Source organism: Marmota marmota, unplaced genomic scaffold, assembly GCF_001458135.2.
Source record: "Marmota marmota marmota unplaced genomic scaffold, marMar, whole genome shotgun sequence".
Lineage (NCBI taxonomy): Eukaryota > Metazoa > Chordata > Mammalia > Rodentia > Sciuridae > Marmota > Marmota marmota.
The window spans coordinates 17223440-17243040 of NW_026000185.1; the positions used below are offsets into that span (position 1 = coordinate 17223440).

Below are 19601 nucleotides of genomic sequence, written 5' to 3' on the forward strand. Positions count from 1 at the left end.
AGGTTTTAGAAAACCTCATTCCCCTTTTGGGAGGGAGGTCAATTAAGCAGTCTAATAAGTACCTTTTCTTGGTAACCTTGGTGATGACATGACCAGGCTAGAGCTGGGCACTCACTTGGGGCAGTTAAATGCTCTCTTACAGTCCTGCCCCTGATTCCACATTACTCTTTTTTTCTCCTCATTTTTAAAAACTCATTTTATTCATTAGACCTGCGTCCTTGACTGGGTGCTGTCTGCTAAATCACAGGAAAGCTTGCTCATCAGTAATTATGCCATCCAGTATATGTGAATTGAACTAGATTAATTCTTTATTCCTAGGCTGTAATACCTCACACTGCTGAGACTTTGTAAAGGATTAGAAAAATGGGAAGACAAGAGCGGGGGACTGGTAATGATTGTAGGGTCAGTTTATTCCAAATGCAGGAGGAAAGACTGAGCCTAAGAAGGGGCAGGTAGGGCCAATGACAGAAGGAGCAGCTTCTAGCAGATGTTTTCTGTAGGCAAGGCGCTGTCTGAGTCGCATCCCTTCAGCCTCGAGGCAACTCTTGAGGTGGGCCGTTTTGCCCTTGTTGTGTGTATGAGGAAAACAAGTTTTAGAGAAGTTAACTGACTTGACTATGGTCACATAGTATAAGCAGTAGAGCCAGGTTTCAAAGCCAGGCAATCTGGCTTCAGACATAGGCTCTTAACGACTGAAGTATGTTTAGGATTGGGGAGTTGGGAAAGCAGTGCAGAGCTTGTCAGAGCACCCAGCCACTTGTCTGATGCTACCTTTAATGAATCGGGGCAGTTGTGATAATTGATTATGGAATCAGCTCAGATTTTCTTAAGAAAAAAACATTAAAAATGGAAATCACAGTTGCTTATAGGTTTGCCAGAACCTTTTAACTTTCTTGTGCAGGAAGATCTACAATGATGCCTCCCATTTAAATAATATGTAGTGTTTTGTTTTCCAAAAAAGACCTTTCATACTTTATTGTTTAACCCTCACAGTAGCCCTGAAAGGTATTGTGATAGGACAATTATTTTCTCCATTGGAGGGACTAGGAAACTGAGACCCAGAGGTTTAAATGACAAGGTCATTTTAAAACAAAATGAAGATATTTTAACATTTTCTGGAACCCCAAAGAGCCAAAATACCACCAAAGAGATATTTTATATTCTTTTAAAAATATTAAATTTTAGGGGGCTGGGGACATAGCTCAGTTGGAAGAGTGCTTCAGCCTTATATGCACAAGGCCCTGGGTTCAATCCTAGCACTGCAAAAAAAAAAAAAATCTAAATATTAGAAATCCGGTATGCATTTGGCATGTCTCAATTTAGACTAGCCACATTTCAGTGGTCAATAGCCACATGTGACTGGTGGTTAGTTTTGAACAGTGCAGAAAATTGCTATTAAATTCACTGAGCCCATTCGGGAAAATTCTCATTTTAATAGATCATCCCACAAAAATTTACTTCATAGAAGTAGAGCTCTTATCAGTTCCCTTTCCCCTAATCAGGTGCTGTTGGTTTCTATTACTTACATTCCTTGTTTATATTAAGCCACTGTCCGAGGGACATCTCTTCAGTGCCATTCTCCATAGATGAGAGGCTATTACATGAGGCTGACCATTGTTCTGGTGGCAACATTGAAGAGTTTTTCCAAAGGAGTTGCTGGCACATGACCTTTATGTTGTGAGACTTAGAGGAGCATCACTGTATGTCTTGGACTTTAACAATGTGGTCATGGTTTTTATGTCCTGCAATTTAGTTTCCTTTGGAAGAGACTAGTTTAGGTTTTTTTTGGTTTGTTTGTTTTTTAAGTTTTTGACATGCAATACAATTTTTATACTAATTCTTTAGCTTCAGAAAATTATGTATCATATTATTTGACATGATACTTCTAATACTTAAAAGTGTTCTTACTAAATCCTAAGAATATTTGTTTTTTCCTATTGTCAGGTTTTAAAGAATGACTTTTCCCAGAAATAAATCAAGTGTTGTCAAGCTAGTTGACTGATCTTTTGAAATTGTCCTCTCATCAGTTTTTTTCCTTTTAATTTTTATTCATAGATCAAAAGATGGGCCTCCATTATTTTATGAATCTGTGATGTTTTAAAACTTCATAAAGCACTTCAGTGTCTAGGGTCAGCCCCCAGGGAAAGATTAATATTTAGTGTGGCTTCAATATTAGAATAATTATTACAGTTTTTACCATATATATATCAATAATGATATTAATTAAAATGGAATTTTTGGTAATTTAATAATTTAATATGACTAAGCAAAATGAATTGCCATGCCCCATGACTAGCTTGTCTTCATTTAGAAATCATTCCTGGCTATCGAGTTACCAATTACTCAGTCTTTCCTCATCTGCCTGCCTGTTCTTGTGTCTCCTATACAGTTGGTCTTACGAAAAGGTTGATTTTTGCCTGGGACCCTCTGTCTACAGTTCTGGAGGCTCTTGGAAGTTTGGGCTAGGCACCCAGAGGCAACCTGCTCTCCCTCCTTAGTCCTGGTGTAGGAGCAGGGTTAGAAAGTAGTGAGCAGAGTTCATGTCGGTTCAGCTTCTGATCACAGTAATTTTAGTGAATTGTCAGATGTGTCAGAAGTGACATTAGTTTTTGAAGATTTTCCCACTCACAAATAACTTAAAAGTTGACTGTGTTTAACTGTAATTGTAACTTACCCTGCAGGAATTAAATTTATTACTAGTTTGGCCAAAGTGATTATATGCAGCTTTTCTTAAAACTTAATTTGTCTTTTATCATTTGTAACAAATTTTGAAGCCATTTAAACATGCAGAGGTCTATTAAATCCATTATGTGAGAAGGTGAAAATTACATAAAAATCATTTTTAAACAAAATGATGAGAAAAGTGCAGCTCCCATTTTAAAAATTAAATATGGTAATACAATGTTGTCTATGCTTTATGTGTAAAGAAATGTTACTTTTTTTTTCCTTTTTTTTTTTTTAATGAACATAGTATCAGGGACAATGGGGCACATCTATGGGAAAAGCATGCTTTCTTTGCATATCTTTTCCCGTGCAATTCATCTAAGTGACAAATTCCTTTTTTAAATAAAAGTGTATATGTTTTATATAACTAATATATGAGCATTTTATCATAACAATCCATTTCTTTCAGTTTCATATTTACATTGTTTTTTGTTTGTTTGTTTTTATTTTAGGCCACTGAACAAAAAATCAAAGGTACGTTTAAAGCTATTTTTTTATTCTCCCCCCTGACCCCCACTAAAGCAAGATTGTTGATATGCATTTTTATTCACCTCCAGGATGGGAGAGAAGAGTGAAAAAAACAGGGGTGGGAACAGACTTCTTCAGTGACTTTACTGTGGAGTCATCCTTTGGGTTTTATGCTTTATCGTGGTGTATATTACCACTTTTAGAATGTACTACCATTTAAGCTGTCTCTTAGATGAACACTGCTTTCGAACATACTCCCTTGTTCTGGGTCTTTGGCCACATGTAGTTTTCCTTAAGTCTTCCATCTAAAGGTCTTTGGGATGGAGCTACCTCTAGGATCCCACTCCATCCCTTGGGGTTCTGCCTGCTTTATTCCTTGTTCTCTGTTATAATGTTGCCCCCTACTCCTTCTAGAAGACACAGTAGTGACATTCATCTCTACATTAACACAATAATATTGCTAACCTTATGGTCGTTGAACCAGGTCCAGCAGCACCCAGTACACCCTAAGCAGAAGACATGAGGGTGAGAAGGAAACAGGAGCCTAATTCCTCAGACCCTGAATCAGGAGTCCTCCACCCTCCCAGAAGCTGACTGCTTGGTGATGAAAGGTGTAAGGCTCACAGAGACTGAACTTGTTAGACCTCAGTGTTATCAATTGTCATCTTTAGCTGTATCAGAAATGTGGTCTCTGCATTTCATTAGTATATTCATTCACAGTATTGCCTGTCTTTATTTGAGGTCAACATTAGTTAAGGTAATATTTATTGGGTGCAATTGTATAAGAGTGAATAAAAACAAATGTAGCTTATACTTTACTGGAGAAAGGGTACAGTGTACAGTCATAGTTAAGTGTATAATATGATTTGGCTAAAGAATCAAGTTATCCAGAAGCACAGAGTAGTGATAATTAACCTAACACAAGGGTTAAAGCAGATCTCCTTGAGATTAGGAATCTCATAATATGAACTGGCTAGTCACAATAAAATGACAAAGGGATCAGCATCATTCAGACGACTGAGAAAAAAATACTATGATGTTATATGCAGTGGTAGTACTCCTGGAGAATTAACTACCTAGCAGGTAGTCAGGAGAGTTGAGGGTGAAGAGACAGATAGGGGTCAGGTCGAAGAAGGCCTCGAACACCGTTTATATTGTGTTAGCTTTTTGTCAGTGTAATAAAATACCAACTTAAAGGAGGAAAGAGTTACCTTGCCTTATGGTTTCAGTCCATGGTTAGCTGCTCTGATGCACTTTTGGGCAGGACATCGTGATGGAAGGGTGTGACAGAGGAAAGATGCTCAACTCTGGCAACCAAGAAACAGAGTTGGGTCGGGGAGAGGGAGGAGACGTTGAGGATCAGGGACAAGACAGACTTCACATGTGTACTTCCAGTGGCCTACTTCCTAATTGGGCCCCACCTCCAAATAGCCTGTTCACCTGTCAGTAGGTAAGGATTTAAAAGAGAGAGCTGAGAGAAGAAATGCATTCTGGGCAGAAGAGGGAGGTGGAAAAGACCATGCAGTTTGAGTCTCTAACATAGAGGTATCCAGGGCAGTGACAGCACGTAGGCCTGGAGGTGGCAGGGATCCATGGGCTTGATGCTGCTCAAGGAGCAGAGAACCAGCAGAGGTGTTTGCATCGAGAGTGTTGTGATCATAAGCTGTTCTTTAGGAATGTCTTTGTCAGTAGTTCCCAGTTTCACCAATAGAAATAAGAACAGAGAGGGAAGACTAGGAATAGAGAGGGCAGTGTGGGCTTGAACTGGGATCTTGGCAGTGGGAGTAAAAGGTGGTTGAGAGATTTGTGAAGTGTGACTGACAGAATTGGCAGCTGTTGACATCAGGAGAGGAATTACAGCTCAGACTGCGACTTTGAATCCAGATGTTTAAGGGATAGAGAATACAGGGAGGAACGTTGCCAAATTAATTTTTCTAAAATTCCACTTTCCTCAGCCCATCTGCCCGTTTTGGAATATTAATTTGTCCTTAGTTTTTCCTGCTTCAACACCAAACCGCCCTGCATGGCTTTAAGGGCTTCTTTTGATCTGAACTCCTGTGGTCTAAACCTGTTTCTCTACCACTCCTTTGTACTTTTCAGAGTATTTTTAATCTCCTTGATGTTTATTCTTGTTTTCTTTTTGATTCAGTTTCTCAAGCAAGGATGTCTTCATCATGCCTTTTAGGTTTTCTGAACCTCTAAGTTCATCTCCTAATGGGTCACTCCACCCACCGTTGATCTTTCCCTCTCCAGTTTCTTAGTGTCTTATGACACATCTTAAATTGGGCACTTGACTGTATCCTATCTTAGACTGTTGGCTGACCCATGTATATCTGTTTCTCCAGCATAATTTTTGAGTAGCTACTGTTTATATCTTTCCAAATATAAAGCATCCTTTTACATCCTTACATAAAATCTGAACAATATTCAGGTCTTCTTGTTTTTAGATTCTCCACAACTCTGAGAATGTTGGGCTGAGTATATATGAAAGTCACTTGCAAATTCATCATGTTGTTTTGCTCCCTTCATAATTAGTCACTTTTTTTTTAATTCATAAAAATGTGTTGTTTTATTTTTGTGCTGTGTTTGTGTCTATGTGATGTCTATGGGTTTTGGCCCACACAGTGCTGCTGTTTTTGATATAAATACACATAGAGAAATGAATACTACAGTCAAGCAAGATAACAGATTCATCATCCCACATAGTTGTCTGTATATATTTTTGTTGTTAAGAGAACCTGAAATTGTGTTTTAGCAAATTTCCAGCGTATATCATAAGATTGTTAGCACTGGTCCCTGGACTGTACGATAGCTGCACACTCATTTATCCAAGGAACCGCAGCTTCGTGCCCTCGGCTTGCATCTCCCCGTGCCCCCGTCCTGCCCATGGTCACACCTGTTCTGCTCTCGATTCTAAATGTCCTTCAGGTCCATCCCTGTTGTCGCAAATAGCAAGATCTTTTTTTTTAATGGTGAAAAAGATTCCGCTGTATGAGTACGCCACAGTTTCTCTTAATTGTCAACAGACCCCAGGTTGCTCCCTACTGTGGCTCCTGGGAGAAATGCTGCAGTGAGCTGGGAGCACAGGTGCTTCCATAAGGTGCCGGTTCACTTCACTTTTTTTGGTGGATGTCCAGAAGAGGGACTGCTAGGTCAGAGGGTGGTTCTATTTTTTATTTTTATTTATTTATTCAAGGGTGGTACTTGGGATTTAACCCAGGAACACTTTACCACTGAACTGGATCCTAAACTCTTCATTTTTTAAGACAGGGTCGAAGTTGCTGTGACTGGCCTTGAACTTGTGATCCTGCCGTCTGTGCCTCCTGAATTGCTGGGATTACTAGTGTGTACCACTGCACCTGGCTGTTTTTTAATTTTTTGAGAGCCAGTTAGATCTTAAGTTTCTTAGTGACAAAGCCTGGTCACCTCAGACTCTGAGATGCTCCTCCCTGCAGAGCACCCATAACCTGATGTTACACAGGTGGGAGGGTCTCCTGTTAGAACTGGGGTTTAGTTCATTGTTTTTGTCTACTGTCTGCATAGTAGAAATCATGTTGTTTGTGTTGTAGGCTGGTATTCAGTGATATTAGTTAGACTAGGGTTTGATCCCTAATATGCCGTGATAGTACTTTGACTTTATGAGATAATTTAAAGACAAACTTGTATTGCTTATTTTTTTTTTTAAATGGAAGCAGAGGTTATGACTAACTAGGGCTTTACTAATAACAGATGTTTTTCTTCCTGTAGAAGTTGTCTTTGAGGTATGAAACAAATAATATTTATAGCCCTATACTAACATGATGGGGGGAAATATCCTTCTACTTCCATGGGAAATAGTCAGTGAAATTATTATTTTTAGGTACATCAAAGTCACCATTTTCCTTTCCTCTTAATTAAGAAAAGACAATACATAGATTTATACATGTAAATCTAGATTTGTGTACTGAATAAGGTTGTGGAAAATGCTGAGGATTCCTTTTAGCTTTAGACAAAAATCTTTGTTTCTAGCAAATGTACATGGTTTTGCTTATAATACTACTAGATTTAAAATTGGTAGAAATGAAAGATTTCATACTTCAGCTGTCTGGGTTAAGACTGAGCAAGACAAAGCAGCAGGAAGTAAAAAGAGAAAGACAAAGTAGTTAAGTCGTAAACTGTTCATAACTTTCTCCTTAGGGTTAGGGACTAAGGGTAAAGAGCCCACGGTAATTAGAAATCTGTGGGAGTCTGAGGAATTGTGTCCTGGGCTGAGAAGCTACATTGGCAATCATTAGGTCTTCCCTTGTTTCAAAGAAAACAAATTGGGAGTCTTCTGGTTCCAATTTTAGTAGAGAATCCAGGATGGATTAGCAAGAGTTAGAAGTAGCCTTTTCAGTTACAATCAATTTTACAAATCCTTTAGGCTAGGACAAAATACTAAACCATAATTTGTTTATCTGTGTTTGGTTTGTATTTTTGTATTCTTTTAATTCTAATGAAAGTATGGTCTATCTCTCAAAATGAGAAAAAGTATGCCACGGGAGTCTTTTCCCAGTGTAGTAACCATAGGAGAATGTATTTGATGAAACACAGCCTAGAGACAGCAGATTTGGCTGGAGACCTAAGACACTGAATCAACCACTAAAGATAATCCTGGAATTTTAACACAAACAAGTTATAATTGTTAGAAGTCCAGGCTTCTGAGTTAGATAGACTTGAGTTTGTTACCTTTTCAGTGCTTATTTCTGTGTCTTGGGCAAGTTCCTTAACTTTTAAATTCAGTTTGTCTCTCTTAAAAGGAGATGATTCAGACCATCTAAATGTTTGGGGAATGAAATGACATCTAGAAAAAATAAATCATAGGCCTGGAGTGTGTAATAGATATCTCATTTTTATATATACTGATAGAAATTCTTGAATTGCTGCTTTCAGGCAGCAGCATTTGGGGTAAAATCTACAGCTAAGGCTGGCCCAGTGGAAAATGAACAACACATAGACCTTGGTTGCATTCTGTCCCACTGTCTTTTCCTTTAATAACTCATTGAGCATGCATTCATGTTTCAGTCTTAATAATATCAGTTTTAATGGCTGTGAAGTAATTTCTCTGTTTTTAGGGAATTTGTTTGGGGGTCAGATTGGTTTTAGATTTAGTTCTGATTGCCAGATGTTTGTGCCTGGGCAGGCATCTTCTGAGCCTTAGTTGCCTGTCTATAAAAGGTTAATGTTTTAAATGCATAGAATTATGGTGAGGATGAAGAGATAAGGGATCTAACGCCTGGCACTTAGCAGATTTAATCCCCCTGTGGAGCTGCCGGGTCCTTGCTGTCTCACAGCTCTCTGCGCAGCATGCTCTCAGTTTCTCCAGCCACTTCAGGGTTCCCTCCCACCCAAATAGGATTTGCTTTTTAGAGGGCAGGGTGGGTTGTGGCTCAGTGGTAGAGTGCTTGTCCGGCATGTGTGAGGCACTGGGTTCAACCCTCAGCACCGCATATAAATAAACAAACAATGAAGTCGAATGAACCTGGGAAGGGTGAACCACAGTGCAGCGTCTCCGCCTTGGTACAAGGAATACATCTTAGCATGAGAACAGGGTGGAATATCTCTATGAATCTGGTAGAGCAAAACTGGTGTTTTATCTGGTGTTTGTTCACTATTTACATGAGCTCATCGTATAATCTCATTAATGTTTCATGTAGTGTTTTTGATGCAAGAATTTTCAGCATTATAGACTATCATATGTCTGAAATCGTTTCGAGGATGAGGTATCAGGTAGGATATCTGTATTTTGCCCAGTGCCAGGCCCTATAGGGAATACATTCACAGAAGTTGCAAATACATGTTCAAAAGGAAGAAAGGAGAATTGTGTAACTTATCCTTATAGCTTGGTCTCTAGTTCTAAACTTCAGTGACTGTGTTGAGTGCTTTCCTAAGTTAGGGCTGATATTCTTAAACCGTATAGAGCTCTTCCCTTTGGTTTAGGGAAAGTGAGGTGACAAATGTGAGGGAAGAGAATGGATCCCTTTCATTTGTTCCAAAAGACAAATGTTTTCCAAAAGTTTGCATTTTAATTTGGAATACACACACATTTGAAAATATAAAATATATATCTCTTCACAGAATAATTGTATTTTGTCAATCTTGCCAATTTTTTTAGGTGTAGATGGACACAACACAGTGCCTTTATTTTTTTATGTGGTGCTGAGGATCGAACCCTGGTCCCGCCCATGCTAGGCGAGTGCTCTACCACTGAGCCACAATCCCAGCCCAGTCTTGCCAATTTTTAAATTTTTATTTTCTAAACTCATTTGATGAGAGTAAAATCCCACCATTTATCCAGATGTAGAAAATACTTTTGACTCTGATGTTTATTTTCTGAAAGCGTTTTTAGACAGTGTTTCAAATTTTATTTTTATATAGAATATTTATAATTTTTTGTTTTAATTAGTTATACATGACAGTAGAATGCATTTATGCATTGATATAGAATATTTTTTATAATTAAAAAAATAACCACTTGTTTCTCCTTCCTCCCTCCCTCCCTCCCTCCCTCCCTTCCTTCCTTCCTTCCTTCCTCCCTCCCTCCCTCCCTCCCTCCCTCCCTCCCTTCCTTCCTTCCTTTTGAACCCAAAGGCATTTAACCACTGAGCCACATTTCCAGTGCTTTTTATTCTCGCTTAATCGCGTCGGGCCTCAATAATTTGCTGAGGTTTTGTAGAACTCAAAACCCTCCTGCTTCACTCTCCTGAGCTGCTGGGATTATAGACATGCTTACCTAGCACCATCCTGTATTTCTTAAATAATTCAGATCTTCAGTGATTTAAGATAATTCCTTTATTATCTCTAACTTTGGGACTTTCCTTTGAATTAAAGAAATATTTCTGTTTGAGGCTTTTTGGGGGGTGGGGGGGATACCAAGGATTGAACTCAGGGGCACTCGACCACTGAGTCACATCCCCAGCCTAATTTTGCATTTTATTTAGAGACAGAGTCTCACTGAGTTGCTTAGTGTCTCCCTTTTTGCTGAGGCTGGCTTTGAACTCTTGATCTGCTATCTCAACCTCCCCAGCTGCTGGGATTACAGGCATATGCACCTGTCCCAGCTCTGAGATTTTTATGGTGTTCTGCTACTAACTTCTAGCTGAATTTTTCGGTGCTATCTTTTTTTTTATTTACTTATTCACTTTTTTATTTACTTTCTTTTGAGTCTCAAATGGAAGCCAGAGCTTTGTAGATGTTGCTACGTTATCTTCTAGGACACTTTTCCAAAGTTTCTTAGACGATGAAACCCCCATGTGATATTTGCTTTAAAAATAGATTCAGATTAGCAAATCTTTGTTTGTCTCACTTTTCTGAATCTTAGATTTGGATAAGATTCAATGAGTAGATTAAATACAGGTTTTAGAGGTACCATATTATAAACATTGTGGGTGTCCTCCATCTCTAAAAGAAGATCGTATACTTTGGAACAGATACAACTTGCTCATTTTGCTGAAGAGGAAAATTCACTAATACAGTGGTTTCATCCTGAGTTACACTAATGAAGAAACTCAGGGTGACCTTTTTTTTTTTTTTTTAAACACAATACCTTTATTTCATTTATTTATTTTTATATTGTGTTGAGGATCGAACCCAGGGTCTCGCACATGCGAGGCCAGTGCTCTACCACTGAGCCACAACCCCAGCCCCTCAGGGAGATCTTGAGTGATCTACACCTGGAGAATTGTATCAAGACAGATTCGTTATTTCTCTTTGTGTTGGTAATTCAAGTGGGGTGTGGGGGGATTTGGATAGGGTGATAAGAGTGCCTTGAGGGAGCAGAACCGGTGTTTTCCTAAAACACAGAAAAATGTATACATCATATTTTTGTAGAGTTTGTGAGGTGAATTAAAACTAAGTGAATGCAATTTTATATTTATTTTTACTTTTGATATCTAATTTTGAACTGATTGTTCTATGCTATCTTGCTGTTTGGTATTTTTCCTCAAAACTTTTCGACAGAAATAAGATTTCCTTGTGCCTATATTTAAAAGTTCGTTACATTTCATATAAGTTTTTAAAACTTATTTTTCAAAGAGCCATTCAATTCAAACTACTTACTAAGAATTAAGGGGAGTTAGTGGATTGGCAGGCATTTAGTGTTTTTCCAGATTTTCTGTTGGTGACTTAAAATTATAGCCATTTATCCTCAGTAAAAATTTTAGTATTGCATCTTAAGCTGTATCAGCTTAAAAACTAGATTGCCCTCTGGAGCCTTAAGCATTCCAGAACTGACTAGAGTTAATATGTGCCAGGGAGTGTATATAAGTCACTCAGTATACTTACGAATGAGCAAGAAGATGATTTTTATAGTAGTATATTGTTTGCGTTTAAATAAATTTTATTTACAAACTGATCTTAATTAAATAAAACTGCTTTTTGCATTGTTCAACAAGCTGGTGCTTTTCCCTCTGACTCTTCTTAAAATAGAAGGAGATGGAATTCAAGTTATTGGGCCTCAAATACCGGAGAAATAGAGCAGTACAATGACACTGTGCTTTCCCTGCATTTCCTACTGAAAGCTGCAGAGTGGGAAAGAAACAGAAGTTGGAAACACCTTTCTTTGGAATGTCTTACCATAGAGAATTTTCTAATCTACTTTGAAGTTCTCATCAGGTTTGTGTCTTGAAAATCTGTGCCCCAGTAAGATAGTGTTGCTGCTGTTCATCAGAAAGCTGCAAGAATCGTTCTCACCCAAACTTGTCTGCTCTTCCTCTGTCATTAGACAGCTTTTTAAATGTGCACATTATTGAAAGCTACCTTATTATTTTAGTGGAGCAGCTAGAATAATTGATTTGGAAGTTTAGAATTAAAGAATGAACTATCAATCACATTTAGAAATACTAACAGAGAAGACAGAAAGATGTGATGATGTTGCCTGATACACGGTTAAACTTGAAATATGCTAATTTGTTGCATGTTAACTTTTCTTGTGTCTACAAGGATTTTATTTTGAGGCTCTTAAAAGCATAAAACAATAAAGATTTTAAAGAATGTTTGTAGATGACATTTATAAAAATATAATTAGAATAATTGTACTTTAAGAATTTTTTAAGCATCAAGCCTGTGGCGTTTAGCCTAGTTATTTAACAGGTAGAAATTTTGTCCTTTAATTTTTTAAAAATATTTATTTTTTTTTTTTAGTTGTAGTTGGACTCAATACCTTTATTTTATTTGTTTGTTTTTATGTGGTGCTGAGGATCAAACCCAGGCTTCGCACATGCTAGGCAAGCGCTCTTCTGCTGAGCCACAACCGCAGCCCTATAATTTTTGAATATCTACATTTCTAATTATTAGTGAATGGTTTTAGTATACTTTTTATTTGGTTGATAATGCCTAATTTCATTTGCTGAGAAGACAAAATTTTTTCTAAACATAATAAAAGAGAAATACTTAGGAAAATTCTAAATAGTTGATTTTAGGTGAGAGTAACATTTTCTTAAGAGCTTTCATGCCAGTTTGTCTTCAGAGACTAACCTGATTGTTTTTATTTTCCAGACAGTGACTCAAATTGAGATTAGAAATAGTACTTCTATTAAATTTAAAGTTTGCCAAAAGAAGTACTTAAAGGTACTGTATGTTCTGTAGATATATAGATATAAACATCTTCAGCTGGTAGTCAACTTTTTCAGTTCTTTCAATAATTGAAATTCAAATCTGCATGTAGTTTTTATTTTCTGAAGTCAACTTAAGGCTTTATTCTGTTAAAGTAATCATGTGTTAAAATGGTATTTTGTATATTACGCCCATCTTTTCATTCAGTAGTTTTGAAGATTTACAGTGTAGCCAATGTGAAAATGAAGGGTTTTTTTTTTGTTGTTGTTGTTGTTTTCTTTTAATGTTAGGAATTGAATTCACGTATGTTCTACCACTGAGGTACATCTCTAGCCCTTTTTATTATTAATTTTGAGACAGGGTCTCCCTAAGTTGCTGGTGCTGGCTTCAAACTTACCATCCTCCTACCTCAGGCTCCCTCTTGGGATTACAGGTATGAGCCACTACACCCAGCTTGAAAGCTATTATATAAACCTTAAATTGTTGAAAAATAGCAATAATGTATAGCTTAAGGTATCATCAAAGCATGATTTCAAGAGTTATTTCAAAGCTTAAAGAAGTAAATATTGGTTAAAAAGTGTTTTTACAGATTTAACACTTGGTATGTTTAGAATTGGATATTGTCCTATATATGTATTCTTGATTTTTCATTTTAATATAAGACAATTGCTATGTATTTTTTCAATTAATGGACTGTATATATTAGAATAATTTTAGGTTTACAGACATTTTAACAAAATATTGGAAAACTCATAAAGTTTTCCAATAAACTCATAGCAAAAGTTAATAATTTAATTGTAGAATAGGGTTATTTTGTTGTTTCATACAGGTCCTGAAGTTGAAGAAATGTTGGTTTAAATTCTTTGAGTAGTTTGTTTTTAAATTTCTGGGCCAACTCAAATTTTGCACAGCTCCTTTAAACTGTGAAATAAGTGAGTTGTGACATAGCATAACAACAAAAAAAAAAAAGTAAAAATTTAACTTTTTACTGGTATGTGTGTTTTTTACTTGAATGAAATTCCTTTAAAATATTTTTCTGTTGTGTTTAGACAATGGAATGTTAGGACTACTTAGAATGTCCTTCCATATTGGCTGAGCTTATCTGGTACCGCACATGCTGGCGCTAGATTTTCTGTGGAGCAGAGATTTATTTACAGCTACTGACTCATTCAGCAGTCTGCTGACCAGTCGCTGTCACCATCCTCTTCCTTTTGGTCATTCTTGTGCCCGTCTTCTTTCCTAGCCTCTTGAAGGTTGGTGCTCCACAGGGTGCCTCCTCAGTACTGCTCTCCACTGCTCTCCGCACGTGCTGACAGTTCTGCATTGCGGAATCTTGTGCACTTGCTGTGTTTGGTGGTACTAGGGATGCCAGTGGTAAAGTGGAAGAGAAATAAGGAACCAGCACTTTACAGTGCATATCTACTGCGGTGTAAGGGATTCCTAAAGGTGTCCCCCGCCCCTCCTCTTTCTGTGTATGTCTGCCTTCCTAACACCTCCCGCACCCCCCAAAGTCATCCAGCCCAGTGCCTCTTAGAAGGATAAATCTTGGAGGACCTTTTCAGTGTCTTATAGTGTAAAACCTTCTATTCTTCTGTGAGCCTATTTTGGTAAATTACATTTTGTAGACCAGGGACTAGAAAACTACAGCCACACCTGGTTTTGTATATGAAATTTGATTGGAACGCAGTCGCATTTGTTTATTAATCTGTTGTTCATTGCTGCTTTTGTGCTAAGATGACAGAATGGAGTAGTTGTGACAGAGACTGTGTGGTCCACAAAGCCTAAAATATTTGTTTACTGTCTTATTTTATGCATAAAGCTTAGCTGGATTTTCTGCTTTATTTGTATAAATTGTACACAGTATTTCTTGCCTTTCCATGATGTCTAGATTTGAAATTTTGCCTTCCTGTTTCATTCCTAGTACTATTTTATCTCTTAATTTTTTTTTGTTCCGATTGCTTGGGATTACTAAAATTTCATTTGACTTACTGGTAAAATGTTACCTTGGTATCCATGTGTTTTACTGTGCTCTGTACCAATTTAAATATGTAAAGAAAGATACATGGGTCTTAAAACTACTCTAGTAAAAAGTAAATTTAAAAGTATATTATATTGACCGAAAAGATTTTCTGGTCCTTATGAGAACTTTCATAAATCCATTTTTCTATGCTAATTAATCAGTTTAGGTTTCCTGCCTCTTCAGGAAAATCATTGTCTGCTGTGTAGCTTTTCAGACTTACAGCAGATAATGAGTTGAACACAAGGAAATTTCTTAATTTCAGATTTTTTTTATCATTTTTATTTAAAAATGTTAACTATTTTCCACATAACCATGCCTCGGGCTTATAGGTTCATCTTTAAAGCAACTGATTTCTGTTTTCATCTTTACTGATTCCTTCTTTCTTCTTCTTTACTTCACTTTCTACCTTCTTGAGTTAGATGCTTTATCTTTTTTTGTCTGTTGGAAATAATTAGGCTATGAATTTTTCTCTGGGCATTGATTTAGCTGTATTTAGTGTTTTACTGTTATTTTTTTAATAATCCTGTGGTTTTCATATTTATTTTATTTTCAACTCAGATTTATTTAAGGCAGTTTTATTTGCAAATTTTGTTATTTCTGATGACATTGTATTTCAATCCAGAAACTTTACCTGTATTTTTATTCTCTTGCATTATATTGATGTTTTCTTTAGTACTGTGTGTGTGTGTAATTTTTTATGATTTTCATGTGTGCTTGTCAAAAAGATATTATACTAACTGCTGTCGAGGTACATGGTTTTACTGTTTTCTCTTTTTTTGTCTCCATTTGATTTACATATTTCGATACTTTGATAAGTTCTTAATTGCTCATTTTTTTACTTATTCCTTTTGTTAATATAAAATATATCTTTTATAATGCTTTTCTCCTTGGAATTTTCTCTTGTCTGATGTTAATTCTGTTTTCATTTAGCTTTTTTTTAGCATTTCTTGGTGGTATATATTTCTCTGTGCTTCCCGCCCCACTTCCTGCATTATTTTAAAAGTACTTTTTGCAAAGTATTTGCTTTAAGTATGTTTCTCTTTTCTTAACCCCATTAAAGAAATTTTGTCTTTTACCAAATGACTTTAACTCCTTTATGTTTATTGTGACTTAGGTATTTTGAAGCTAATTCTTAACATCTTTTGTATTTTGAATTAACCACAATTTTGAATTTTTTAAATTCCATTTTCTTTGTCTATTGAATGAAAAGTTTCTGATTTTTCATTTTTTCTCCTACTAATGATTTAGTTGCTTACTGTTATAATTAACTTAATTTTTTAACTATGCAAAATATAATAGCTAGAATTATTCACTGTTTATATGTTACCCAGTGACTCTTTATCCCCTATCTTTATCTGCTTTTAGCTTCTCCTTTATCCATAACTATTATATCCCATTTTATATCTGGGATTCTACTTCAGAATATGTAGTTAAAATTTAGGACCAGTAGTTACACTGTCTTAATTTCTTTGCTGGTTTTAGTGAGTTTTTCTGGACTCAGGAATGAGCCCCTTTCTCAGCCTAGTTTTCCATATGGTACTTTACTGCTGAAAAGGGCAGCGTTTATTTGAGTTTGAGGTGGGGATGGGGTGGCTGAGTGACAGATGTAGGTATTGCTCTGAGTTCCTGGTCACTTTGGATTTCGTGTTAGGGTTCTTATACATGCCTTCACAGTGCTAGCAAATAGTCTGTCTTCTCATTCCTGGAATATTTAAAGATCATTTTCTTGTTGCCTTCTTTCCTGAGTACCACATTTTGGGGAGTATAAATTTATTGTCACAATGTTTTTTGCTTTTGTTTTAAAGAATGCTTCATTCTCTCAGTAATAAATGTCAAACAAGGCTGTGTTGCAGTAGTAGCTAACTGTACCACCTTCAACTTACATGTAACTGCCTGGAACCAGGCCAGATCCACTGCTAAGCATGTAAAGCCTGAGTCAGCTTTTATGTTTCCCATGATTTCATAGTTGCATATACTTCATCTTTCTTTCCTTTTGAGGCACTTTAGAATATTCTAATGCCTTATTCTTTTTAAAAAATATTTATTTAGTATCTTTACACAGTATCTTTATTTATTTTCATGTGGTGCTGAGGATCTGTCCCAGTGCCTCACACATACGAGTCAAGCACTTTACCACTGCACTAAAGCCCCAGCCCCTAGTGCCTTATTCTTATTAAATGTGTTTTTGATAACTAATATTTGCTTATTACCATGTGTGAGATACAAAGGAGAATATGCGTCATTGCATATTGCATATATTGGGAACATTAAATTGTCTGGGTGACAATTTCCATACACAGTGTTATTAGAACCAGAAAGCACTTGGAACATTATAAGAGGCTTGTCAGTGAGCATTGGGAAGAATAGAAAGGATTCCAAGCAATAGGAAGAATGTTAGTAATTTTCTACTGTTAAAAATCTGGACTGCAGTTTGCTTATATTCCTTGAAAAATGAAAGTCACATTGAAGCAAATAAGAGGCTAAGATTATATATTTAAAAATAGTAAACTGGGTGTGGTGGCTCAGACCCATAATCTCACCTACTTGGGAGCCTGAGGCAGGGGGATCATGGTTTAAGTGCTGTCTGGGTAACTTAGCAAGATCCCATCTCAAAAAATATGTTGGTAGACTGAATCCACCAGGTATTCTGAGAAGGAAGAGGATAGAAGGTCAGGTTGTTCACGATGAAGGTGAAGGCGTAGAGCTGAGGGTGGGCAAGAGCAAGTTGGTGACCATGGTAAACAACACAGGTGACCAGGTTGTACAGCAGCCTGTACATTATGGCATTTGTAAATAACATAGGCCACAGTAGTAGTTGTCATTAACTGAGTGGTTACAGTATACTGGAAGCTTGACCAAGATTATCCCTACTTTATAGAGAAGACACAGAGGTTATCCTGGGAGTGAGAGTAGAGCGAATTTCCAGGACTAGAACCTTAACCTTGGAACAGAGAGTCTTCTTCAAGTATGCTCACAGTAGCACGGAGTTGTTTCACTCCACTTATCTGACTGGTGTCTAGAAGATAGGTGCAGATTTCACAGAAATATTTAACTGCTACAAATGTATAAGTTTGTATTGTGCCAGTCCTTAAAGAATAACCAGTATTTGTATAGTCTTATGTTCTGTGCTTTGTAAGCATTAACCCTTTAGCCTTTGGAGAGCTGTGTAAGGCATAGCACCCTCCCCATTGCACAGTGGGGATTAGAGACAGTCAGGTTTGTACAACTTGAACTGAAGACCCACAGCTTAGTGAAGCAGAGGTGAGACTGAAACCTGGGTTCATCTGGCACCAAAGCTCATACACCACGCTGTCTCCATAGACAAGTGTTTGTTTCTCAGATTTGCAAAACAGTATCCAAATTATTTCTCCAATTTTGATTAGTCTTACAGATTCATTCTGTTATCTTTGTATTTATGTATGTATCATGAGTTTGTCTTTGATTCAGACTTTATAGTTTATCAATAAGACATTGTTAAATTTTCCTTTTTTTTTTTTTTTTTTTTAAAGGAAACCAGCAGGTTTTCTCATAACTTTGTTCTTGTCTTCCCCAGATGTACAGTAGGGACAAACATTAAAAATGAAGCAGAATAAGAGTAGTTACCAGAGAATTAATGATTCTTTTAGGACACAGACTTGATTTAGCACATTTATTCTGTTTTTGGTTTTTTTGTGTATTTTGTTTTTCTAGTACTGGGGATTGAACCAAGGAGTGCTCTACCACTGAGCTGAATCCCCAGCCCTTTTTATTTTGTATTTTGAGACAGGATCTCACTCAGTTTCCAAGGTTGGCCTCAAACTTGTGATCCTCCTATCTCAGTCTCCCAAGTGAGTAGCTAGGCTTATAGGTCTGCGCCTCTGGGCCCAGCAGCACATTGATTATTTTAGTCAAGATTCCACGGTCATGTATGAGTACTTGCTTGCTGATCACAGAGTAATATGAGAAGGAGATGGTGAGCATGATTCATTATCCTGGTCTGGAAGGCCAACAGTCTCCATCCCCTTATTGAATAAGTAGTTAGTGGAAATAAAATTTGACTCCTGGCAGTGATGTCTTCTAAGAAAACTCAAGCATGTGAATGAGGCTATTCCTGCACACATACAGCTTCTGTTCTGTTAGGATTGTTGTTTGTAGTGCCTTTGAATTTAGGTGGCTTCCTATGAAGGTGTACTTTACTGGCTAATCTTCTCCACCCCTTCTCTTTTGTTGGGATTAGTGCCAGAACAGATAAAGCCCAGTGTAAGCCAGCCTCAGCCTGCCAACTCTAATAACGGCACTTCCACAGCAACCAGCACTAATAATAATGCCAAGCGAGCTACAGCCAACAATCAGCAGCAGCAGCAGCAACAGCAGCAGCCGCAGCAACAGCAGCAGCAGCAGCAGCCATCACCACCACCACTGCAGCAGCAGCAGCAGCAGCCGCCGCAGCCACAGGCCTTGCCTCGGTATCCTCGAGAAGTACCTCCACGATTTCGCCACCAGGAACATAAGCAGCTTCTAAAGAGGGGTCAGCATTTTCCTGTCATAGCAGCAAACCTGGGATCTGCTGTTAAGGTGTTAAACAGCCAGTCAGAAAGCAGTGCTGTAATAAATCAGCAGCCACAAAATAACGGAGAGGTGCAGAACAGCAGAACCGAGTCAGGTGAGAGAAGGCCCTTCTTACAAGACTCAAACGTTAGCATCATTAGCAAGTTTACAGATTGACAGCTGTTTTGGTGTTTCTCAGATCTGGGCTTTAATTTTAAAGTCCTGTACAGGGAGTTACAAGTGGAGAATCTTAAAATGTTTCCTGTAAGGTACCTGCCATCCTACTTGAAAA

The 19601-nt window shown here is 37.3% G+C and overlaps 1 protein-coding gene across 8 annotated transcripts in view; it reads left to right on the forward strand.

The window, feature by feature from the left end:
• Positions 1–19601, forward strand: part of Tnrc6a (trinucleotide repeat containing adaptor 6A) — a 175226-nt gene that overhangs the window by 113401 nt on the left and 42224 nt on the right. For 5 of the 8 annotated variants that reach the window (XM_048789672.1, XM_048789671.1, XM_048789674.1 and 2 more), the window contains 2 exons: positions 3177–3198; positions 18999–19424. The exons of 1 other annotated variant lie outside the window; for it this stretch is intronic. In XM_048789672.1, the coding sequence (XP_048645629.1) occupies positions 3177–3198; positions 18999–19424 (448 nt within the window). Of the gene's footprint in view, positions 1–3176; positions 3199–3676; positions 3804–18998; positions 19425–19601 lie in introns of those variants that run through there. 2 more of the 8 variants (XM_048789676.1, XM_048789677.1) reach the window with 2 other exon arrangements.